General features: G+C 40.2%; 2 protein-coding genes across 3 annotated transcripts in view; one reads left to right on the forward strand and one right to left on the reverse strand.

Annotated features, from left to right (window-relative positions):
* Positions 1-4,162, forward strand: part of GRIA4 (glutamate ionotropic receptor AMPA type subunit 4) — a 307,867-nt gene extending 303,705 nt beyond the window's left edge. Inside the window, exon 17 of one of the 2 annotated variants that reach the window (XM_040977238.1) lies at positions 2,549-4,162. In XM_040977238.1, the coding sequence (XP_040833172.1) occupies positions 2,549-2,713 (165 nt within the window). In that variant the 3' untranslated portion in view covers positions 2,714-4,162. The remainder of the gene's footprint in view (positions 1-2,548) is intronic. The other variant, XM_040977237.1, reaches the window with a different exon arrangement.
* A 5,194-nt stretch (positions 4,163-9,356) lies between these two features.
* On the reverse strand, positions 9,357-12,485 carry MSANTD4 (Myb/SANT DNA binding domain containing 4 with coiled-coils). Its single transcript, XM_040976874.1, has 2 exons — positions 11,860-12,485; positions 9,357-11,524 (listed from the first exon to the last, which is right to left on the reverse strand). Exons 1-2 carry the CDS (start codon positions 12,319-12,321, stop codon positions 10,949-10,951), a joined length of 1,038 nt encoding a protein of 345 aa, XP_040832808.1. The 5' UTR covers positions 12,322-12,485; the 3' UTR covers positions 9,357-10,948.
* Between the last annotated feature and the right edge of the window lie 13,671 nt (positions 12,486-26,156).

Raw genomic sequence — 26,156 nt, forward strand, 5'->3', positions numbered from 1 at the left:
CTTTTCAAGCTGTGAACCAGCTAAGAGCAGAAAGAAAATGAAAATAAATTTTGTAGTACAGCCTTCTAACATAGCACAGCTTTCTGAACACTCAAAATGTTTTTATTGTTAGTTTTTTCAACAATGAAAATAAATCCAAATTTATAAACTTAAAAATTAGTTACCTGTTCTTGAGGTTCTAGAGGATTAGACTCATAAGTATTTTTTCTTGATCTCCACACCATTTGAATTAATCCAATTAATCCAAAGTGCCCCAAAATCACTTTCTCAAGAAGCACACAGAGAATGCAGATGCTGCAATTAAAATATTTCAAGCAAAAAAAAAATAGTCATCGAAGGATTCTGGCAGATGAAAATCCAGCTGAAACACATAATGCTGGAAAACAGAATTATGCCAGGAAAATCAGTCAGCAACCCTGATACCTCGCCCAGGCATCTACTTCTTCAACACAGCACTTCACAGTTCGATTTTCCTTGTACAGTGCTGCTGTATTAATGCTCCTTTTGATACCTCACACCCAAATTCATGTTCATTAAATTCTGAGTGGGAAAAATATCTCTGCTGAGATAACCTAGTTGGAGGCTCAAGAATCTTGCAGCCATGTTCATGTCCTCATTCCCTGGTAAGATCCTGCCAAGAGAGAGATGCTTGACCGAGGAATCCGTTTAGATCTTCTAATGAACGTCTTCATTTTTACTTTCTCAATGGTGTACTGGAATCATTTCTGCTCAATTGAAAACAGTATGCCATTTATTCATTCAGAATTTTTAAGATACAATTTGCATATCATAAAATTCACTCCTTTAGTATATTGCTCAACAGTTTTGACAAATGTTTCACTTCGGATTCTATCCTACCAATTTCTTATACCAGGTTATTTTTTTTAAAAGTGTATTTTCACATGCATAAATATTTATCCACTGCACAATGATTTATTATCTTGTGCCAAATTAAAGGCCAGCAACATTTTGATTTACATCGACTAAGACAACAAAAGAATACTCTTTTCCCCTAAAATTTTTGTTACACTTCCTTTATTTCTAAACATAAAAGCTATAATGCTTCTGCATAAACTGTATAATGGCAATAGTGAGAATTATTGCTTTCTGAGGCTATTCATTTTAAAGGAGGTAGGAAATTGACCTTGATTTTTATTGTAGATGATACATCATTGCTGGCAATTTGACTTCAATTTTCTGAAATTATCAGCATAACTGATCTCTAAACCTTTTCATTTTGGCAGTTTTTAATCTAACCTTTGTTTCATTATTTAAGGTATAATTATTTCAATGTTTCAATTCCAGGGCAGAGAAAATCTAAGGATAGAATTTCTTAAAAATTTTAGAATTTCAATCACATCAGGGAGTTAAGATGCAATCTGAGTTGTGAAAGAATTATGATCTGAATTGTGGCAAACTTGGAAAATAACCCCTTCACCTTGTTTTCCTCTTAATATTAGAATTTAGCTCCTGGAAAGAATTCAAAAGCAGTGGATGAACAGTAATTAGATTTTCCAATAGGACTGCCTGGTTCTCTTCTCTTAATATCATTATCTGCTACCTAACTTGGCAGAGAACAGAAATTTAATGAGGATTTCAGAAAACTGACCCTATAGCTCCAATAGGAAAAATTTCTCAGTGATGACCATGCGATAGGTATAACTTCCAACATAAACCTTTAGTGAACCATGTGTCACTGATTGTGCTGTCCTGAGTCATGTCTATGACTGGTGTGAATGAATGAAAGTGTCTGTGTTAGGTCTCTATTATGAAAACAAGATGTCATGATTAGTTTTACATGTCATTAGTTTAGACAGTTACCCCAAATTTAAGAGTCTGATCTTTGCAACGCAAAGAAGACGTTCTCTAATTTAAAAAAAATTTTATTTTAGAAAATGTGGTCAGACTTTTCTTTAGAAAAGATTCATCTATTCATTTATTTCAAAGACAGGGTAGTAGTAGTAGTAGAGAGAAAGAGAATCTTCCTTCCACTGGTTTGCTCTTCAGTGGCTACCACAGCCAGGACTGAGCCAGGCTAGAGCCAGGCTAGAGCCAGGAGCTCCATCCTGGTGTCCTACGTGGGTGGCACGAGTCCAGTGCTTTGGGCCATCTCCATTGCCTTCCCAGGCCATTAGCAGGAAGCTGCTGGACTCAACCAGAAGACAATGTGAGATCATTGCAACACAGGTGGCAGCTTAGTGCACTGCACCCCAACAATAATTTCATGCAGCAGTTTTTAAGCTTGACATAAGTACTAAGAAGTAGAGAAGGGCAAGTTAAAAGATGTCTCCTGCCCAGATTTGCTAAATAAAATCTAATTTTAAGATTTTAGGATTAGTTCTTATCAGGCAGCATCACAAATTCTAGTCTGATTCGTTCTTGAGGGTAGTTGAGCTTGTACAGTTGTCATACAATCAAAATAATCTTGGAAAAAAAATGCAGATGTCTACTTATGGATTTTTTGGTGTTTGTCGTGTCAGAGCTTGCTGAAGTAACAGGAATATTGTAACACTCCGTCTTCTTTCTCTTTCCTTTCCATGCAACCTAGTTGACTTTTTCTGAAGCCATAAGAAACAAAGCCAGATTATCCATCACTGGGAGTGTGGGAGAAAACGGCCGCGTCTTGACGCCCGACTGCCCCAAGGCTGTACATGCTGGAACTGCAATTAGACAAAGTTCAGGATTGGCTGTCATTGCATCGGACCTACCATAAAAACCAAAAAAATAATTGAGTGCCTTAATTAAACTGTGTTGGTGACTGATGGAAACACAGCCCCGAAGGACATGCCAAGCCTGGGTCTTGGCTCCACCGATCCTTTAGCTGAGAGCGAAAGCACGCCCTAACTTACTGGGTGGCAGCAGCAACGTGTGCATGAGCTCAGCTCGGAAACCCAAACTCAGATTTTATATCAGGAAAACTCACAATCTAGGTTTTTTCGGGGAGGGAGGGAGCTGGGTTGGGTGTCATTAACAGCATCAAATTTCACTCGAATGGACTTAAAAACTAATCAGACTTGCGAGTCCGCGCATTAAACTGTGAAACTGCTCAGAAAGGCGTTGGTCTTCACTGAAAGGGATAAAATAGTTCTTAGATGTCCATGAACATGCTAACCTGTGTTTCCAGAACACCCATATAGTCCATGGAAGACTATCCAGCTGAGAAAACAAATCACTAAACTGTGATAAGAAAATAATCAACATGTAAATCCTGTGAAAAAATTTAAAGGAAGTATTTACACTTACATTGGAGAAAACAAATACTGAAACATGCTTGCTTTTTAACCGACGTAAATTCAGTAGAGGACAACACAATTTTTTTTTCTAACCATCTTAGGGAACAATACATTGCAATAATTGATATAAATGTGATCACTGTAATAAACTTCAGAAACTTTTTTTTCATAAATGTTGTTGGTCATCTTCTTCTTTGCTGTGACCTTAACTCTCTCACAAGAATAGGTCCACGTATTGCATTTGTCTCACTACCAGGAACAAAAACAAAATGAAGAAAAAGTTGCCATTAAATCATCGAGCTGCAATGTAGAATCAAAAGAGACTACGGGTCACCCATGCTATCGATATTATTTATAATTTTGTTCTGTGTGCAACATTGTGGTTTTTTGTACCCACCAAAAAAATAAAACAACAGATGTTCTTACAATATTGACAGAGCTCAAAGCTTTTATTTCTTATTATAAAAGTTATCTCAGAAATAAGAGTATATGAAGGATTGTAAAGTCAAGTGGTGGACCATATTGGAAAATGTAGCTAGCCCTTATTAGTTTTTGCCTCCTAAGCTATCCATCTTTACAGGTCTTGGGTCATTAGCAGATTAAATTGTTGAAGATGGAGTCTTTGAGTCAGGAAATGAAACATTGTCCTAACAGCTGCATAGTCTGTAATTGTGTGTTGAAATTTTACTTGACTGTATTTTGCTGCATAAAATTATGTGTCTCTTGGGCTTTTCTCCTAATTCCTATTGTTCCATTTAAACCCTTTGATGGCACTAATAAGAGCTTGGGGTTAGACCACAAAGAATTAGTTCTTGTTTCCAAATAGAAATTGTAAAGAAATACCCATGTTTATTTACATTACCTTATGTATGCATTAAATTGTCATGGTTCAAAAGAAGATTTGATCCACTTGAAACAATAAGTATAGTCATGCTCTGCACAAGATTGTTTCGGCCAAAAATGGGCCACATATACAATGGTGGTCCCGTTAAATTATCACCTGGTGGCATTATAGCCAACTTCATTTATGTAAGTAAGATATTTGCACAATGATGAAATTCCTTAATGTCACATTTCTCAGAATGCATCCCCATTGTCAATAAATGCATGGCTATACTCTAATCCAGACTGATTCATGTACTTAGGGATCTTGGCAGAAAAGCACAAGTTAGGTTGATTTCAAAACTGCTGGGCTTGAAGAATGAGTAAGCTGAGTTGAGTCAGAGTAAGCAGAGTAAGTGGTCAGGGCCTTATGGGTGAGTAGTAACCCAAAGCTGAACACTTCAATGTTTCATTTAAGAATTATATGCCACTTGCTGGGCAGATGAGAACATCCGGGTGTGAAATTGAACTTGGAAAAGGTGAAAGATCGATCCCCTCCTCTTCAACTCCAGAGACCCACAGCTGCTGTTCAAACCTCTGTGCTGCATTAAGAGCAATCCTAAAAAGCCTGATTCTAGAAATGCACCCACACCTACACACAATGTTCCCTCAGGAAAAATTCTCTAAGCTCTTGAGCAGAGCAAATGAGTTTTTCATGATCTGTCCCCAGCCCCTCTTCTTTTTTTTAATCTCTTCTAGGACTTCTCACTCATATCCAACTTTTCCCACCAGCAAAGACCTTCAGAGGCAGCACACAGAGCACTGCGTATAAGTTCCCTCAGTCTTTGACTCTTCCCTGTCTCCTCTGCCCGGCTAACGTGTACTCATTCTTCAGTATGCGATTTGAACCTTACTTGCCCTGAGAAGATTTCTGTGGTTTTCACCAGCCCCTGCCTATGAAACTAAGTTAGGTGCCATTCTTAATGTTTCTTCCCCATCACGGCACTTACCATACTGCATTGTAATTGCCTGTGTACTTGTCTGTAAACTACTAGACTGTAAGCTCCTTGAGGGCAGGGACTCTGTCTATTTTGTTCACAGTTGTATCCCCAGCACCCAGCACAGTGCCTGGCATAACGTAGGTGCTTAATAAATATTTGTTGAATGAATGAATGAATGAATTGAATTGAATTCATTTAAGGGAAAGCAGAAAGATAACATCTTTGCTCCTTGACAGTCATTAGAGTGTGTGTTAGCATCTGAATGAAGGCTGAATATTTACTGATGTCATGGTGTGGTCTACAATGGTAGAAGGAGTGGTTAAAAGAAAACCAAAAGAGAATGATCTGATACATTTTCTGATTAGGTAGAACTATACTAAGCTGTGGAATATTTTGTTTGGTTGAAAAATTACTGAATAACCTCCAATATGATTTCTGCCTGATTTTTACCCATGCTTCTGAAGCTTCACCTAGAACTTTCTAAGTCTTAGGACTAATTCATAGTATAAAGCAAAAGAATTGTATTCTTTTTTTCTAAAAGCAACCTTGTTATAAACAACATTTTAGATTTGCCATCAGAAATGAGGAATATCTTCCTGGATTTGTCTGATAGAATGCTATAAAACTTGAAAACATGATTTTTTAAACATGCTTAAGTTATAAAACATTTGAATCAAAACATTTGGTTTTACCAAGTTGAAGAACTTACCTACCAAACAAACAAGATGACTATCTAGTGATCCTAAACATATCAGGCAAAGCTAAATTTGCAACTACATTAACTAGTTAAAGATACACAGTGATCCCATCTGAAAAATACAACGAATCTTCAGAGAAGCACTTTGCTACACTAAGCTTAGTAAACACCTCTGAGAATGCCAGGAATTCCACAATTTCTGCACTGTCTTCAGATTGTTACATGTCTGACAGCTATGTGCTTCCTGGTGTCCCTGCTCATAATGATTAAGTCATTCCATTTCCTTGAATCATAGCCCACAGTGGTGGCCAATACATATTTTTAAATTCATAAACACTACTTTATGCATTAAGTTAGTAGCAATGAATACTGGGATTTTCCCAGAAGACAAAATATTCCAATTTGCAATACCAATAATGTGGTAATAGAAGTAAGAAGTAAATAAAAGGGACATCCAGGAGAGTTTGAGAAATTGAATGATTCACTTGTCTTTATTAACATAACTTTGTAAAAAAAAAACAACTATATCAATTCACAAACCTCAGAAAGGGTCTTAAGTTTCACTCTTGTACACTAAGGATTTTAGAATTTGGAAAACCAAATGCAAATGCAATGTAATAGGTGATGTATTAAATATTTCCTAAATGACTAATTCTTTGGGGAAAAAAAGATGAATAAATTACAGTGAGCAAGAGATGAGCCCCCCAAACAGTCTCCAGTGTAATAACAGAAAGTAAGCCATACTCTGTGAAATGAAAAAACATCTTGTTCATTTGCTTCAATTTAACTAGGGGTGGGGTGTGGGCAAAGGAATGAGGAAGATAAGCAGATAAGAGAATGGGAGATGTTAACATATCAAAATGCTAGTAGGAAGACAAATAGGCTCAATTTGCAAGGCCAAACGAATTTATAGAACAGCAGTGTTTGATATATGATATTTCCACTAGTTGATTTGTAATTTTTAAAATAAGACTTACATGTTTATTTGAAACGCAGAGCAACAGAGCGAGAGAGGGAAAAAAAAAATTAAATACTTATTTATTCATCAATGGCCACAAGAGCCAGCTCTAGCCAGGACGAAGCGAAATCGGAGGAATTCAGTCCTGGTCACCCACAAGGCTGACAGGGACCCAAGGAATTGGGCCATCTTCTGTGGCTTTCTTAGGTGCTTTTTCAGAAGGTTGGATGGGAAGGGAGTAGCCAATATCAGATCTCAGTATAGGATGCTGGCATGTCAAGTGCAGTCTTACTGCTGTGTTACAATGCAAGGCCCTAAATGTTTAATGTTGATGTATTCTTCCCATGTCCTCAGATTTCTAAAACAAGGGTTTAGTTAATCTGACCCAAGATTTTCTCAAAATCATACTTCCCACCAACACTGTTTAAGCTTCCAAGACCACTATCAGAGTATGTGACTCATTGTGACTCAGACCTATGGTGAAATAGTCAGACTGTAAATTGACATTTGCTTACAACCTTAAAGCTCAACCCAGCAAGCGTACACCTACGCAATACTCTATATCTTGCCCCCATTCTGCTTCCTCCAATTCCCTTCCGTAATTTTAATCCTCCTCCCCACTCATTTTCCTACTGCTTTGCTCTTTCTCTCTGAACTTGCCACCATTCTCGCTCAATACAAAGGAAAACCTAACTCTCCCTAAGTTATCCAATCTCCCGATAGCATCATTACATGTACCACAACCCTAGATGAAAAATTAATGGCGTTCCTCACTATTACATCTGCACCCTCAAGCATGCAATTCCCTCCTCTGCGATGTAGATGTCAGTAAGCACCCAGTCAGAAGGGATCACCTACCTACCCATGTTGTATGCTGTGATTGCTCTCCATCCATTAATGTTGTTTGACGTTTGGTTTATGCTTATTGTCTACGCCCAAGATCTTTGATTATCTCGAGTAACACTCAGGTCATCTGAAATGCTTCACGGAACCTCTCCCCATGTAGTTCCTTTATTACCCGTTGGTCTTGCCTCTGTTATTGAAAGTCACCAATTCCAGTGAGTTTGCAGTTAACCTTGTTATCATTTACCTGCTCTTATTACTGCAACATAATGATCACTCCATCCTTTTTATACTCTTGTTACTGGGGAAAAAAAGTGACTTTAATCTATTTTTTAAAGATTTATTTATTTATTATTTTCATTGGAAAGATTTACAGAGAGTTCTCTTTAAATACAAAGACAAGTATTTTATTCAGAAGAAAAAACTATTACATTTTTTTCCAAAAATGTATAACCATTTCCTTCTTATTTTTTTGAAGATTTATTTTATTTTTACTGGAAATATGATATACAGAGAGGATGATCTTCTGTCCATTGATTCAATCCCCAAGTGGTTGCAACAGCCGGAGCTGAGCCAATCCGAAACCAGGAGCCCAGAGCCTCTTCTGGGTTTCCCTCACTGTGTGCAGGGTCCCAAGGCTTTGGGTTGTCCTTGATTGCTTTCCCAGGCCAGATCCAGGGAGCTGGATGGGAAATGAGGATTCTGGGATTAGAACTGGTGCCCATATGGGATCCTAGAGTATGCAAGGCAAGGATTTTAGCCACTGGGCTACCACACTGGGCCCCCATTTATAAATCAGGATCACAAAAAAAAAAGAGGGGAGGTGCTACCTATGACCTAGGTGGTTACATAATTCAGCATTCTCATGTATGCACTTGTGTGTTGGACAAATGTGAAACCAGTGGTATAAACTGTTGGCTATCTTCACACTTTCCTTAAAAAAAAATTAAACTGCAACACTAATATCATCCTGCATTTAAGTAACATTTTAGTTTATATAATTTACGTATATCACTTTCTTTTATTTACTTTTTTAATCTGAAAAGCAGAGTTAGAGAAAGAGACACAGAGAAATCTTTTATCCACTGGTTCACTCCACAAATGGTCTCAATGGCCGGAGGAGGGCCAGTCTGAAACCAAGAGCTTCTGCCAGGTCTCCCACATAGGTGTAGGAGTGTGAGTACTTGGGCCATCCATCCTCTGCTGCTTTCCAGGCACATTAGCAGGGAGCCAGAAACAGAACAGCTGGGACTTGAAAGAGTGCTCATGTGGGATGCTAGAGCCACAGGTAGAGGCTTAACCTACTATGCCACAGTGCTGGCTCTATTCATCTTCTTTAAAGATACAAAACAAAATGAACAGGGAACGCTAGCATCGTATGTACCAATATTATGCCATTTCACACGCGAGGAACTCAAATGACAGGGCAAGCTCAACGACCTTCACAAGTAGTGAATAGCAAAGTCACAATTCTTAAAAATCACATCTACCAACTTGCACTACAACTTCTCCTTAGAGCTCCTATGCTAAAATATTTCATTTGTTTTCTTTTTTCAGGTTGCCAGTTAAATTCCTGAGGCACAGTTTCCTTCCTTATAAAATATGGGGATAAAATAGTTTAGCTCAAGAGTCACATTGAGGAACAAATGAAATACAACCCACAGCGGCGGCAGACTAACGCCCAGTGCAAGCGGTAAGTCCCTGCCCCACTCACCCTGACAACACACTGAAGTTCATTCGTCTATATTCTTCCTACAATCAGCAGCACATGAAATAAACTTTCAGGCGGGCAAAAGTATTTCTACAGTAGAAGCATTTATTGCAATTATAGAAAAATAACACTATTTCAACATCGGGGCAATTAAACAGACATAAGTTGTCCCCTTGTATACTTATGCTCAAATGTGAATACATAATTTCAAGTCATTCTTAAATTAACAAGGAACCCACACATAATCAAGGTGATGCCCACCAACAGAAGAGATGCATTAAAGCTACATTACCAGCCCTGTAAATCGGGAAACACAAAGTGGTCTTGTGCAGTCATTGTCAATTTTAGTGTGTGTCAGAAATGCATGGATTGTTGGAAAAGAAACTTCTGGAAACAGGAGGGAAATCATCCAGTTACAAAACCCCTGTCCTTCAGAAGCGGGGCTTACAAAGAGACTTCAGATACAAACTCCGTTCCTCAGATGGGGCAAAGACAAAGTACAGATTGTCTTGGAGCTTCAGGATCAAGAATAACAGATAAAACTCTCAAGACTTATTCCACAGATGAGGTCAGCTTGTGCGTGTTCGGTGCTTCCAACAGTCCACAACACAGCAACAGAAATGGTTATCTTAACGTCACTGTCATGTGATACAGAGGACATGCTGTCCCACCCCCAGCTCCAAATAGCTATGATTGATTTTAAACGTCAGTCACTCACTCAAGGTTTGAGCTCATGGGCTACTCGCATCATTTTTACATAGGTGCCATTTTCACTAACTTCAATCATTCACTTACGCAAGTTTTCAGCGCATGGTTGAAATAACAATTTTCTGCATTCGAACTAGGACAATGGATTAAAAAAAAAATAGGCAGAGAACTAAAGCTTCAAAACTGTATGCTGCTTTTAAATCATCAATAGCTAGAAGAATGAACTAGTTTTCCAAGTGAGCCATTTGGGCAATTTTAGATGTTCCCTATATTGTTTTCTGAACCTTGGAAAGCTATAGTTGCAAACATAGGAATAGAATATCTATAATTTTCATCACCTTCCATATTCAGTACACTACAGTGTTTCATAGTTTAAAACAATTTTTGGCTTTAAGTACCTACCCACACACATATCTGAGGTTTTAACATTCTAAAACTCTAAAACATAGCTACAGAGGTACACTGTTAGGTAGGGATAGTGTCTTTCAAATTTGGCACTCATGACATCTTGGGTTGGGGAAACTCCTTCCTGTGAGGGAAGTGTGCTATGCACAGGCTTTTAGCAACATCATCGGCCTCCTCACACAGATGCCAGTAACAACACATCCCTAGCCCAGTTTGGACATCCGAAAATGTCTCCAGGCATGCCAAATGCCTTCTGGGGGCCTAACGACCTCTGCTTGAGAACCACTGGGATAGAATTTACAGACACATTGCAAACTCTAGGTGCACAGAGACTATGATCTTCTATGTAGTATTACTAACGTAGGGTCTAGCACAGTAAGTTTCTGCTATACTGTTTATGCTGGGACACAGAGAGTTTTCTATAATACACACTACATAAGTATACAGTTATCTGTTTCCTATTGAAAACACTGACATCAGACAGGAAAGAAAAAAAAACATATAATCTCATTTTCATCTTTCTACTTTCTTACGTGAGAAAAACCTACAATTTAGAAAGACCCAAAGACATCACTGCAAGTGTCCCTCCTTCTGAATTCGAAGTCTCTCCTTCTCCACTTGCAAGCGTTCCTTTTCTATCTGCAGCTTCTCGGACTCAAACTTCAGGAACTGCAGCCTATCCTTCTCCAGCTGCAAGCGTTCCCGCTCGAGCTTCAGCTTCTCTGCTTCTACGTCTTGAGGCTGAAGTATGGACTTTTCCCCTTGGCCCAGTTCGTTTTCCAAAGATGGTTTCTCTGAACTGACGATCTGGAGCCGCAGCTTCTCTCTCTCAATCTGCAGGCGCTCCTTCTCCAGCTGCAGGCGCTCGTGCTCCATGTCTAAATGCCGCAGCCTCTCTTTCTCGACCTGCAGCCGTTCCTTTTCCACCTGCAGTCTTTCAGCCTCGATATCCAGTCGTCGCTTTTCCAACTCTAGTTTCTGCTTCTCTATGCTGACGAGCAGATGGGGTTCATCGTAGGCAGGCCTCGAAGGTGTCGAGTTGAGGGTGAAGAACTCGTCAATGTGGGGGAAATCAGGAAGTTCATTTTCCCTCCGGGGCTCTGGGATGACAGAAGATAACATTTCTTCTTCTTCCTCAATTTCAAACTAAGAGAAAAAGAGTAAGGCTATGTTAGGTATTGACTTGTACTTGGTGGTTGTCAATCTAGCCAACTTTTTAAAAGGTTTTCTGCCTTGTTTGAGCACACAAAACCACCTGATTTTGAAAACATTCATTTTTCTGATATCACTCCTCCATAAAATCAAGGTCATTATTTTTTTTTAGATGAGGAGAAAAGAATGAACGACACAAAGAGAAATCAAAAGGAATGACTTTTGTATGTAAGCAAGTCTAAAAATCTGGCAGTTTCACCATTCCTGGATTAGAAATGGCCCCGGGAGAGCTGAAGCAGATAACAGAGGATTTGCAGGCTAATACTCACTTCGGGACTCTGGGGATCTCTCTCTTCTTCCTCTACTTTTACCTCGGTTAAGGATCCACCGGCATCCCTGAAATCTGCCACATTCTGCCAGTCAAAATTCGCATCATTTCGAAACGCGATCTTTTCATCAATGTCCTCCGTGAGAGAGTCATCCAGATCGGAGGAGGGCAGGGGAAACCCTGACCCCACGAGCTTCATGTTCGCCTTCATCCTCTTCCTCTTCATCAGCGCTCGCCAGTCCAGGTACCTTCTTTTCACCTCCGTCCCTGTCCTCTGCTCTCCCTCTCCTACCGCGTTCACGCACTGGGCGATCTCCTCCCAAGCCATCCGCTTCATCACGTTAATCGTTGTGTTGAGCTGCTTAGAAAAGATGACTTCTTTCCTTTTGGTAATTTCTTTTAAAAGCGTCTGAGTTTCTTGAACACTAAAATTGCTTTTCCTTTTTCGTTTCAACTGCTTCATTTTTTAAAACTTCAGAGTACTCTTACAACAAGAGTGGGTACGAAAACAATCTGAAGAATGCCACACCACACGAAAACCAGTGACGGACAGTCCCTGCTTGGCACTTGATCCAAATCACTGATTTTTTTTTTTTTTTCGTTTATATAGCGGCAGAGGCAGGATGGATAATTCCTAATAGGAGGAAAAATAAACTACATCAGCCTGTAACTTTTGTAACATGCCTCCAACCTAATAAACTACATAATTTTGAGAAGAAACATAAAGCCTTCTAAAAAGGGCTTAAAATTGTCTCTTTCTGACAGCAACAAAGTCCAAGATGCCATCTTTCTCTCACCTCACTGCTCCAATGATTCTTACTCAATTGTCAGTAATACATTTTTTTTAAAAGATGCATTTATTTATTTGAAAAAGTTAGCAGGAGAGAGAGCGAGAGTCCTTTCATTGACCTGTTTACTTCCCAGACGCCCCCAATGGCCAGGGTTGGGCAAGCTGAAGCTAGAAGCTTTTGTCAGGTTTCCCATATGGGTAGCAGGGGCCCAAGCGTGTGGACAATCTTGTGCCGCATTACCAGGCCACAAGCCAGGGAGCTGGATTGGAAGTGGGAGAGTTGGGTCACAAACTGGTACCTATAAAGGATGTTGTGTAACAGGAGGCAGCTTGACTTGTTAGGCCACAACATCACCCCCCAACCAGTAATTCGCTTTTGATCCACTCCCATTTCTCCAGTGAAGGGGCTTCGGGAAGTTTATGAAAAATGCTTGTTATACTACGAGGCTGCTTCTCTCTGAAGCACCCCATTGCCTATCAGCCTAAATTATTTTCAGTGTGAAAAATATTCCTCTGGCAATCCACAATACAAGTAGTTGGGGGGTCTTCAACAATTCCATAAAAAATGTTCATTCTGAATAAACCATGAGTGGGTTTCACACTCTTTTTGGCACTAAACTAAGCTTATCTTTTAATTCATTTTTTTCATGAATTCTTTGAAGTACCCTTGTAGTATCTTCTACCGAAACAGGAAAATGAAATTAAGAAAGCTGAGTTTAACTAAAAATGCAGTTTTTCTATTATTGTTTGAGCTTTCTTTCTTTTGTACTTGAAAGTGGATGCAGGATTGACATGATAGCCTTATGGCTAAATTCTTGCCTTGTATGTGCCAGGACCCCATATGGGTGCTGGTTTGTGTTCTGGCTGCTCCACTCCCAATCCAGCTCCCTGCTTGTGGCCCGGAAAGCCAGCAGAAGATAGCCCAAAGCCTTGGGACCCTGTGCCCGCACGGGAGAACCATGGCTCCTAGCTTCGGGTCGGCTTAGTTCCTGCCACTGTGACCACTTGGGGAGTGAACGAAATAGTGGATGGAAAATCTTTCTTTCTGTCTCCTTCCTTCTGTAAATCTGACTTTCCAATAAAAATAAATAAATCTTTAAGAGAAAAAAAGTCAATGCAAAATAAGTGGAAAAAGATTTTTTTGGCCTGTACATCTAAAATATCCAAAATTCTGCCCAACTTACTTTTTGTTTCTAATCACTCAGGTGAAATAGCCAGCTATCATTTGCTGGTGGGATGGAGGTCAGATAACTAAAGTTCAAAACTGCGAAAATAAAATTCTAAAGTCACTGTCAATTTCATACAAAGAATATAGTACGGAAATACAAAAAACACAAGCATACTATTTCAAAACTTCTCAAGAAATGTTTAATGAGTAAATTGAAAACTATTAAGTTGCAAATGTGCAATTAACATCTGATACTGTCTTGGATATAGATCAGCCTTATTAGTCAAATATGAGCCTTTCAGGATTGCAACATATTCCAAAGCATTTATAAATTAAAATATCCTTAAGAGAGGCAGAATCTGGAATTACAATGCCTGTGTTAGGAGTGTGGCTTTGACACTTGCTCATCATGTGGCCTTAGTTGCTTAACCTCCCTATTTGTAATTTCTTTTGTAAAATGATGATAATATTCCTTCATGGAGATACCAGGTTTGAAGGATTAGTTAAATGCAGAAAATACTACCTACCATATACTAAGCACTGTTAAGTGTTTGCTACTAAGGTATCAAAGGAAAAAATCTTCAAGGAATTTTAACAAAAGGAAAAAGAAGCAAAATATTACATTACTGTTGGAACCTACTTGTGAAGGCTAACAAAAATGAATTATATACATCTCTTCCAAACTCCGAATTCAAAGATGTTATGTTACAGAAGCTAAAAGCTGGCTAAAATGGCAAATTCACAGCATAGAATTTGAATGTCACATAGTAGGACTATTCTCAAAGCAATATTTATTTACTGGAACACTGAAGCTACATTATTTTTGCATATAAAAAATAATACCTAATCAAAATTTAAAGAAAGAAACTTAAATTTGTTTTATTTATTTGACAGGTAGCAAGAGGGAGTGGTCTGTCTTCCGAGTGACTCAGCTGAAGGCCTCAACAGCCAGGGCTGGGTGGAGACTGAAGGTGGGAGCCAGGGTCCCAATCCGGGTCTTTCAGCTGGGTAGCAGAAGTCCAGCTACGTGAGCCACCACTGCATCTCCCAGAGTCTGTATCAGCAGGAAATTTAGGTGGGATACAGGTGTCTTAACATGTTTAACATCTGGTCAGAAGTCAGTTTCCCAAACATTCTAGAACACCAAACACTTTAAAGGATCACATTAATTAGCACTCCAGCCTAAATTGGATAACATGCCAGTTATCCAATAGGATGGGGAGGTATTAAGCTTTCTTCTAGTGTTGACTCAAAATATTCTTGAGGTACCATGCTTGAAGTCACAATGAAAAGAACAGAAGCAAACTGACTTATAGATCATGAAACCCACCCCAACAGGCCTCTTCTTCACATCCTATGTTGCAGGGCACTTGAAGAAACTACGGAAGACTTAGCTTTTTCTTCTTCTTCTAACATTTGTCCCACCACCAAAGAACCTGGAGATGGTAACTCACCTGCTCCAACGGCGCTATCCACGTCCAATACACGGTACTGTGCCTAACAGACAGAAGATAACAATATTAACTAGATTAACACAGTGATTCAGGATTGAGAACGCAGATAGAAAGAGAAACGGAAAATAATTCAAATCTCAGCAACACGGAAGTTCCTTGAACACACACAAAGCACATGCTTCAGTCAATTTCTGTGAGCACATACGGTATAGCCCAAGTCAACACAGGCAGGAAAGCAGTTCACATCACACTATTCACCCCCTGCCTACACCAGAGAACACAGCAGTAAGTTTACATTTTTTCCATAAGATATACTGCTTTTTAGGCAGAAGTTACTGATGAAAGGATATAAGTGGATTATGAAACAATTTTTTTTAAAAGATGGAGAAAACAGGTTAGATATCCTTGAAAACAGAACACAGAACTAAAGTGACACCAAATTTCATATCAAATTAAGTATCTACAATGTGATAAGCATCTTTTTGAAGCACTTAAAATGATTATCACGTTTTTAACATCAAAGTGTGGTAAAAATATGAATATTCACTACTAAGAGACTGGATGAATAAACATAAGCTACACAATGACAAACATGCAATAACCATGTTTTAGCGTCTGGCTATGTTGCAGCACAGCATCACTCCTGAATGAAGGCTAAACTAAGGCAGCCAACAGAAGTGAGAAGCTCAATGCGCATGTCTGTGTGTTGGTGTGGAAGCATACATTCGAGTCGGGAATCTTCCCGGACCCGAGACACGAGGTGCCCTACAAGCTTATCACTGCCCACCACCAATCACGAGCCAAGAGGAACATGGACACAAGTCTTCATACTTCAGCCATGGGGCTACGATAGTTCATAGCACATTTGCTTCATTTCACTCTGAGGTGATTAACACGTTAGAACATCTATTCATGAGGGATTTCTATTACAAGAAATCATTTTTAAATCCACAACCTACCGCTGTTGATTAAAAATAAAAAGCCAAATACATACACACATGTAACCTAAATGAAGGCACAAATTACAGTAAAATCCTGTTATGAATGTAGTTAATAACGAATCAGCGGCAATATACATTGCATGTGCTACTAAATACTTACTAATACCATCCACATATATTAAAAGGAAAAAACAGGTGCCTAACTTAATTCTAAAGGACAAATGAGCAGGAAATAATGAACATAAAAACATACCAGCTTCTATAATGAAACATAAGAGATGACTAGAAATTATGAAGTTGAAAGGATTTATAGAGTCTCTCAAACTGTAGTGTAGAGATGAGTTACCCTAAGGATCCTGTTACATGCGAATTCTGATTCAAGAGATCTGTGGTGAGGTCAGATCCCACAGTTCTGATGAGCTTCCAAATGATACTGACACTGCTGGTCTTGGTACCACACCCTGAATAGCTACAAGCTAGAGTAGTTGTTCAATAAAAATATAACGTGATCCATATATTAAATCTCCTAGCAGACACATTAAAAGCAAAAGAGATGGAGTTTCCACAACTATTATTTTACCCCATATATATAATGTTGTTATTATTGTCATATTCATAAATTCATAGAAAGTTAAGATTAAAAGAAATTTATCGGGGCCCGGCACAGTGGCGCAGTGGTTAAGGTCCTCGCCTTGCACGCCCGAGATCCCATATGGGCGCCGGTTCTATCCCAGCAGCCCCGCTTCCCTTCCAGCTCCCTGCCTGTGGCCCAGGAAAGCAGTCGAGGATGGCCCAAAGCTTTGGGACCCTGCACCCGCGTGGGAGACCCGGAAGAGGCTCCTGGCTTCGGATCGGCATAGCATGGGCCGTTGTGCTCACTTAGGGAGTGAATCATCGGACGGAAGATCTTCCTCTCTGTCTCTGTCTCTCCTCTCTGTATATGTGCCTTTCCAATAAAAAAGTAATAAAAATAAATCTTTAAAAAAAAAAGAAATTTATTTTGGTATAAAAAATTTGAAATACATGTATTATGATGAGTAAGGGAAGAAAAAAAGGCAATGAGAGAAACAGAAAGCGAGCTACTGTCTACCGGCTTACTCTCCAAATGCCTGCAAAACTGGTGTTAAGCTGGTCCAAAATCAGCCAATCAAACCAGATCTCCCCCAGAGGAGTTAGGGACCTCCCTACCTGGGCCATCGCTTGCTCTCTCCTACAAAGTGCATTCAAAAGAAACTGCAACCAGAACAAAGCCAGGAACCAAACTGAGGAATTCTGATATGGGATCTGCCAATATCTGCTGTTATGTCTCATTTCCTTGCTACATGCCTCCACTAGCAGGTGGTATAACAATCACTTGCTCTGCATTAGGAATAATAAGGGACCAAGGATGCATATATTACTTCCACTATCAAATAATTTACAATGCAACAGATGCATTTTTTTCCTAAAGTAACTGAAAAAAGGCACCTGATGTGCCCTGTAAGCTATGAACACATCAGCTGGGTTTATATATCATTTCCACCACTTGCTAGCTGCGTCACAGCAAAAAAAATTACTTAAACTTTTAAATTTGTTTTCTCATCCAGAAATGGAAATGATTGAGTAACACTTGTGATGTTTGAGGATTCAAAGAGATAATCCAATTAAGCACCCTCTAATGCCTAAGATAATAGTAAGCTCATGCAAATGTCAGTTACTATCCATTACCCAGCACAGGAACTGTGCAGAACAAGCAAGGATATTTTTACAGGATGAATAATCTATAAACATTAACAAGTCCAGTAAAGAAGTACTAACAAAGCACCCTGGGACTTCAGAAGCAGAAATCCTGATGAGACCAAGGAAGGTTTGAGAAAGCAATTAACATTTGATATCAGTCTTACAAAACAAGCCAACTAGAAAGGGACAGAAATAAAGAAAAAGTTTGGAACCAAGTCTTCGCAACTCTGATTAGTAAGACTCCCTACTTGGCTAAGTATGTGCTAAAGGAAACAGTATCTGGACAAGTTCCCATTTTTTCGAAATTCAAGCAGTGTACACTTCTATATGGAGGCACTGCTGTCATAATAATAGATCAATTAATATATAACAAAATGTAAGCATATAGTAAACACTAATTGTAGTTGTCAGGTATTCCTACCCACGCAGTCATCCACCATCAGATCTTGCCACTCCTAAGCATCTCAGATCAACACAGTAATTGGATTATTGCACATGGCAGAAATTGCGAGCCTTTTAAACCTACCACCGAATCTATACGCTTTAACATTTGGCACTTGTTGGTACAGCCAATTTCTTCTCCAACAACTCCATACGTCTACCTTACAAAGTGCTATCCTCTGGTTCCGAAGGGATCCATGTGCACCTCAGCACACTTTCACATCACTGAAAATGCTACTGGTGTCCATCATAAGACTTCCAGTCCATGTTAGCTTAATTATGTGAGCATCCTCGACCACAACCGACACTTTGGGATCATATGCAATAAGGCACCAAGGCCAACGCATCTTGGGTGGTCAAAATTTGGTACTATGTTTACACAGAAAAGAGCTACAGCCAGGAATGCTTGTCTTTCTGTCCTTCCACCCTATTTTGGTACCTGTGCACCTATGCATCCATTCTCTTATAAATGCTTCCAAAACTATTTCCTGAGCTTCCATAAGGTATCTTCCAGATGCCAGGAATGTGGCACCTCAAGGAATGCTGAAAGAAACTTTAGATGCACGCTAGCTCTTTGATACGACTTGCTGTCCATGGTTTTACAGAATGACCAGTAACTGAAATATGCCCAATCACAGAAAACAGCCATTTTCCTGAAATCCCACGACAAACTCGTTCTCTACCTGTTGGGAATAAAAAAAGACACTTTGTCTCCTCATATAGTCTTTTGTGAAGATATCCTGCCCACGTGCATAAGTATACAGCTTTTTACAAGGAATAACACCTGCGATCAAAGTTCCCAGCAACACCATGGTCTCACAGAATTAAGACAGCTGAGAAAAATAAAAAAAGATCAGTGAAAGGGTTCACAGATGGGCCCACCCCGCCCTCTCCAAAGTGAAGTTGTTCCTCTCTCACATCTCTACTGGAAATCCACTGACTTGCTTCTTCTCTAAAACTTGTAGCAGGAGAATAACTCAAGTTTACTAGTTACCAGAGCAGTTTTCCCTCCCTCCCCTCTGCGGCCTTCGGGACCGCCCAGTAGCAGCTGCTGGGAAGCAGCAAAGGCGACCAGGGTCCCGGGAGGCCGCGGGGTGTGCACCTGACTGGTCCACAGAGATGCGGGCGCGTCTGCGGAAAGTCGGGCAAGTCCTCTCTTTCTCTCTCTGGGTATTTCACGAGTGCCCTAAGCATCCTGAAACTTCCACGGCCCTGTTTCTGCGGCTCGGGCCCTCTTCACCTGCCTGGTGAGGCGAGAACAGCCTGTGGTACTTCTCCCTAGACATGTAGTCCCGCTACGCCACAAAGCCAGGGCCAAAGCCGGCGGCCACGACACAAGCACCTGCCGCCAGCCCTTCCCGCTGCGAGAGCACCCACCGCCCCCACTACCGCCGCTCCAGGCTGCCTCCCAGGGCCGGCCACCGCTCACCTGCGACCCCGGAGGCACCTCGGCAAGATCGCCCCTCAGGGGGGCAGAGAAAAAGATGCTCCGCCGATTCCCCGCCCGCTAACTTCGCCCGCCCTCTCTGCTGTCACCCATTGGCTCCAGTGCCTGCCACTCATCGCATGCGGTCTATGCATTGGGCCAAATGGCATTGCCATTCTGGCTGAGAGCCCGCCCTTGCCTGGCCTCACAATGGGAATCAAGTCCCAAACCGGTTCCGGGTTAGTGCCCTGGATGCCGCCCCCCTCGATTCGCCTGCCGCTGTGTGCTCTCAGTCTTTGGCGCGCAGCTCTGTCAGTCAGGTACGCTAAAGGAAAGGATTGGCCTCTACCGGTGAGCTGGTTGGCACTGTTCCGCCTGACTGGGGCCCTGGCAGTTCCATTTCCAATTCTCCTGTCCTTGACCCACACCGGGTAGGGCAGAAAGTAAGTGGGATTCGTGGATAGCTCCAACCCGTTTCTTAGGCTAGCCTTCCCTGCTGCTACGCAGTCAACTGCGACCTCCTTTGGCCCCAACTGTCCTTGCCAAAGGTCACCGTTGACTTCCTTATGAACCAATCAGGAGCCAATTTTACACTCCCTAGAAAACTTAAGTGCTTCGTTCTTCAGTGTTTTCCTCAATGTGGGCTTTTCTTGGTTTTCATCTTGGTTCTCTTCGCCCTCTCAATGGACCTGTCTTTCCACTGAATTCCCCCAATCACGCATGAATTACATCTGTAGCATCCTCACGCCCAACTCTACTCCATTCTTGCCACACTAACCACAAAGGAGCTGTTTGAAGTTCCATAATGGAACCCAGTCTCAAGATGACTACAAACTCCGTTCTATGTTCACAGTGTCTTGAAACTGTGGAGTTGAAAACAAAATGGAGTAAGCCTGGCTCATTGCTAACTACAATACTTTCCGCTTTTGTAACTTCTGCTTTGTTTGCTTGGCTAAGAAACTGAGCTCCTGGGCCAAATGGCCTATGTGACCTATAGCACAGATGGACCTAGATTTCCATGACTCCGGGCTAGGCAGGGAGCAGGCGACATTTCCTCCCTCCTTTACAAGCTATTGTAAATTGCTCCCTTTCAAGCTGTTGTAAACTGACCTCTATAAAAATCCTGAGAATGTGCTGTCAGGCCTGCACTCTAATACGGGGTGTCAGTCCCTGCCGGCCAGTTGACCAGTTGGTCCATCAATTGCCTTGCCTCTCATTGTAATACAGCTTTGTTGTGACTGTCAGTGAATGCAACAAAACAAGCCTCTGCTTTTCCCTCGCTACCTAACTTTCCTTCCTTCTTCTTTACTCAAATCCTTTGCATCCTTCAGGTCCTGGACTCTACATTGACCTTGAAAACCCATTTTGCATTGCTCTTTTTCCACCCAGGAAGATTTCTCTGTACCTTTTACCTGCTGTGTCATAGATTCCTTTCAAACTCAGTTTCCTAAGGATGTCTTCCGGGCTAATCTTTTCATTCAGCCTACCAGCAGGTTCCAAGTTTTCTCTCCAGGAATAAGATGGGACTAACTTTCAGCGTGAGTACAGCCTATGTAATGTTTGGGATCTGACAATTCCAGTCCAATGAGCTCCTTCAAAACCTCTTCCCTTCGGATATTTCTTACCAGATGCTATGAGTAAGTGCGATTTTGCTTCTCAACTGCGCTAACGTCTGTCCAGCACAGTGCCTACAATATAATTTGCACTCCAAGAATAGCTGCTAAACACATGATAGAATATTCTTGATAAATGGTAAACCCTTCCTAGATATTCCTGGAGGAAATCTTTTTGACAAAATAGAAAACCTGGTGCGGTAGACTAGCGGCTGAAGTCCTTGCCTTGCTCACACAGGGTTCCCATATGGGTGCCGGTTCTAATCGCAGCAGCCCTGCTTCAAATCCAGCTCCCTACTTGTGACCTGGAAAAAACAGTTGAGAACAGCCCAAAGCCTTGGGAACCTCTACCCACGTGGGAGACCCAGAAGAGGCTCCTGGCTCCTGGCTTTGGATCGGCGCAGCACCGGCCGTTGCTGCTGGGGAGATCTTCCCCTCTGCCTCTTCTCCTCTCTGTATATCTGACTTTATAATAAAAATAAATAAATAAATCTTTTTAAAAATAGAAAGCAGTTGGAAAACATGCAGTTTAGAAGGAAATGATCAATTTAATTATATACATTTCTGCTTCTGAAGAATGTTTATACTTCTAAGTAAAAAAAAAAAGAAAAATTGTTTTTTGGAAAAAAAGGAAAATTTGTCTTTTTTGTTTTATGTTTTGGGGTTTGTTAGTGAATTTTATTTTTGAGTGTACCTGGTGAGGAGCTAAGAGAATAATTCATTTCATTATAATCACTTTGTCTTTCTCCCGTTGCTGGGTCTGACCACCACCTAAATCTACATACTTCAGTAAAAATAAAAGATCTAGAATGCATCAGAAACTAGTGCTTTTGCAGCTCTCCACTTGCCCTGTTGAACTGCAGTCTCCTTACTGGTGGCAGGATCTTTTACCTTTTCTCTTTTCTTTCAGCTGTTTCGTATCTGGATGGAAGTGGACCAATAAGGTAGAGATTGAAGGTAACTCAAAATGTTGAATATTATAATTTACCTATTACCAATCTGACATTCTGTTTACTGATTTGGACTTCGGTAGTTATTATTTTCGGCTAGAGATTTCACCCCAAGGTAATCACACATTCATTTCAGAACGGTACTGTCCAACTCTGATAGCTAGATAAGTACTTCAAGTGTGACTTTTCCAACTGTATAGCTGAATACTAGTAGTATTTAATTTAAATAAAATTTACAAGCTGACATGTGACTCCTAACTACGTTGGAAAACTTGTTTTATGTAAATGCACCCCAAGTCCTTGAGACCCTTGACTTACCTGGGAGACCTGGAGGAAGTTTCTGTCTCCTGACTTTGGATCGGCTCAGTTCCGGTCAATGCGAACATATGGGGAGTGAACCAGTGGATGGAAAACCTTTGTGTCTGTCTTTCAGCAATATGTATAAATGTTTTTATGAAAAGACAGAGCAAAATGGAATGAACAGTAAGTTATAGAATTCAGAAATAGAATTTACCTCTGTTTTTGCTTATCTCCTCCTCAAATGCATGCTGTCTTTATACTGTTTAATACATTGTTCTATTTTTATATAGATGATTTTTAAACTTTAGTGCCCAGGGATCAGGAGATGGTGACCTGATGGGGTTATTAGGACATCAGGGTGGAGTCCTCCTGAATGGGATTACCACCCTTAATAAGACTCCCAGGATCTCCCTTGTGCCTCCTATCCTGTCTAGATGCAAAAGGAAGACAGCCATATCCCACTAGCTTAAAGAAACCTGGATCTTTAAGTGGTCCAGGCTACAATTTTTGTTATAGCAGCATAGATGCATTAATACACATTTGTGTCTGTGAAGCCAAGATAGTAAAGTTTACTTTGATTTCTGCTCTCAGAACCTTCTTACCACCATTTTACAAAAGAGAAAGCAGGTCCAGAGCTTGTCTAGGGTCACTAGTGAAGATCATGTGGTGCAGCAGTTAAAATGTCAATTAGGATCCACATATATCAGAGTGCTTGGATCCAATCCCTGGTTCTGTTCTCAATTGCAGCTTTCTGTGATATATACTAGGAGAGGTAGCAAATGATAGCTCAGATGTCGGGATTCCCGCCATTCACACACAAGACCTGAATTAAATTTCTGGCTTCTGATTTTGGCCTGGCCCAGTCCAGTCTATTGTAGATAGTAAACTATTAGATGAAAAACCCCGTTTCACTGCTTCTTAAATAAATAAATATTTAAGGTTACTAATCAATGATCAATCTGACACCATGTCACGAGATTCCTAGCTCCTGTCATGTGTTATCTCGACCATGTCACCCTTCAAGAGCTGCGTTCTGCTATCTCAAATAGCATTGTCCTTCCCTATCTTGGTTTTTTCCAAAGAATAGCAACTTCAGAAACAGGATACACACACACACACACACACACACACACACACACACAAGAAAATATGTCTCTGTTTACCTTTTCTTAATTCTTCCTAATTCTTCCCATTTTGAAGAAAAAAACTATTAAATTTCTTAATTTAGACTTATTAAGAGTGCTAGAAATTGTGTCACATAATTTAGGCAACTTGTCTCTTTTCATGGACTTAGAGCCCAGGGAACTGAGGCAGTGCTTATAACCTAGGACTATTTTATGAGAAAAGGAAGAGACTTGCAAAAGTTAGTGCCTTGCTCACGATCGGGTCGTGAGGAAGCGGTGAAACTTAAGATGGTTCTGATTTCAGTCTTCATGCTTCATTGAGCATTGATTAATGTGTTGTCGATGGAGAGACATAACCTTCTAAAAGTCAGGGGGAGTATGTAGCTGTCGGTGGCTCATGTAAAAAAAAAATTGATATGCTAGTAAGCCATGTAATACCAAAACACCTGTCTCAGGGCTTCTGGCTCTGCCCTCTTCCACATTTGCAAATTTTTAAATAATTTTCTATACTACTCCTGCCTCTACTGTGTTATAATACTAATTTTCCTTTGTAATATCCTTTTTCTTTGACACCACCTTATTTGTTCCCCAACTATGCTTTCTAACTCCTACATATTCTAATAAACAATGTGAACCTGAAGTTGTTTTCCTAAAATGGTAGGAACATATAATTTAGTAATAATATAAAAATTGGTAATATATTTAATAGGGAATGAGTACATCATATGATATTTTTTTAAAAACAAAGGCTTTGGGCCTGGTGCGGTGGCGCAGTGGTTAAGGTCCTTGCCTTGCACCCCCGGGATCCCATATGGGCGCCGGTTCTAATCCCGGCAGCCCCACTTCCCATCCAGCTCCCTGCCTGTGGCCTGGGAAAGCAGTCGAGGACGGCCCAAAGCTTTGGGACCCTGCACCCATGTGGGAGACCCAGAAGAGGCTCCTGGCTTTGTATCGGCATATCATCGACCGTTGCGGCTCACTTGGAGAGTGAATCATCGGACGGAAGATCTTCCTCTCTGTCTCTCCTCTCTGTATATCCGCCTTTCCAATAAAAAAGTAAAAAAAAAAAAAATAAATCTTTTTAAAAAAAAAACAAAGGCTTTAAAAACATGAAATTAAAGAAAATAATTTTTGTGGATTTCTGGTTACTATTACTTTATCCTAGTGTTGGATATTAGATTTTAAAATGTCATTAAGCTATTTTACATGTATTTCAAATGAGTCTCATTTTTTTAATGACAAATTACAATTGTTCTACTTTCTTGCTTTTCCCCTTTTTATTTTTCTACGTTTTAAATGTGTTTTTCACTGGTTAAAGTGCAATTTGCTCGCTGCATCTTGTTAAGACCACCATCCCTCCACCCTTCTTGGGAGAAGAGTTTTATTTTAATAGCATTTGGAAATGGTGTCAGAATCCAGGCTTTCATTACTATAGCAACAGAGAATAATGGAAATACTAGATGTCAAACATAGTCAATGTTGCCATAGTGACGGGCAGTTGCTTTACCAAATATGTTTGCTATTCCATTCTGGTCAGTTTTTCAAATGTGCCATCATTATGAGTATTCAAATGGAAGAAAATGTTCAAAATCATTTAAGAAACAACAACAAAAAACCCTTCAAGAGATGAAAGCAATTTGTTCCACTGTCTGTTATTTAATATGAAATGCATGGTACAACACACACACACACACACACACACACACACACACACACACAGAACTAAAAGGGAAATCAAAATTCTCATTTCTTTTCAAGTGACTATTCTTAATGACAGGCAGGGAAATTGAAGCAGGTAGTCTCGGGCATGTGTGGATATTTTTATTTCACACTATTTCAGCCACTTTCTGCGAGCTGAAAAGAAAGAATTAGGCCATATTGAAATGGCAAAGGTTTCCTTTCTAAGCGGTATCACTTTACCTGAGGATGCCTGCCGCTCAGGCAACCGGGCTGGTCCTTGGCAAAACCATGAAAGCAGGCTAGAGTTTATATTTTGGTCCCTCTGATTGTCTTTCCTCCCCCAAGAAGACTCGTCCTCTTACTGACAAAACTTCTCATTATACATTAAGACCTTTCCTACCACACAATTTGCTGGTGTCACTATTTTCTATCTGTCTCTCTTTCTCTTCCCATAATTATTTCCTCTAGTCATGCTCATTTTTTACATTTCAAAATTAAATTCCTAGTTCCATGGTCAGCACATCATGGGTCACAATAAATAATTAGTTGAATTAATAAAATTCCGCCAAACAAAAATCTTTGTTTAATCTGAAATTCCTGACAGAAACTGAAACGTGAAATTCAAGGTAATGTATAAATTGATGGCATTTGACTAGTGGGTCACGATACAGTTCACTTTTTAAAGAAATTTT

The sequence above is a fragment of the Ochotona curzoniae genome, unplaced genomic scaffold (genome assembly GCF_017591425.1).
Source record: "Ochotona curzoniae isolate NIBS_2020 unplaced genomic scaffold, NIBS_Ocur_1.0 contig_2723, whole genome shotgun sequence".
In the NCBI taxonomy this organism is placed as follows: Eukaryota; Metazoa; Chordata; class Mammalia; order Lagomorpha; family Ochotonidae; genus Ochotona; species Ochotona curzoniae.

Coding starts and splice junctions, on each gene's coding strand:
- MSANTD4 (XM_040976874.1), bottom strand. CDS start 12,321: ATGAAGCAGTTGAAACGAAAAAGGAAAAGCAATTTTAGTGTTCAAGAA. Junction 11,525..11,859: donor GAGATCCCCAGAGTCCCGAA/GTGAGTATTAGC, acceptor TTTTTCTCTTAG/TTTGAAATTGAGGAAGAAGA.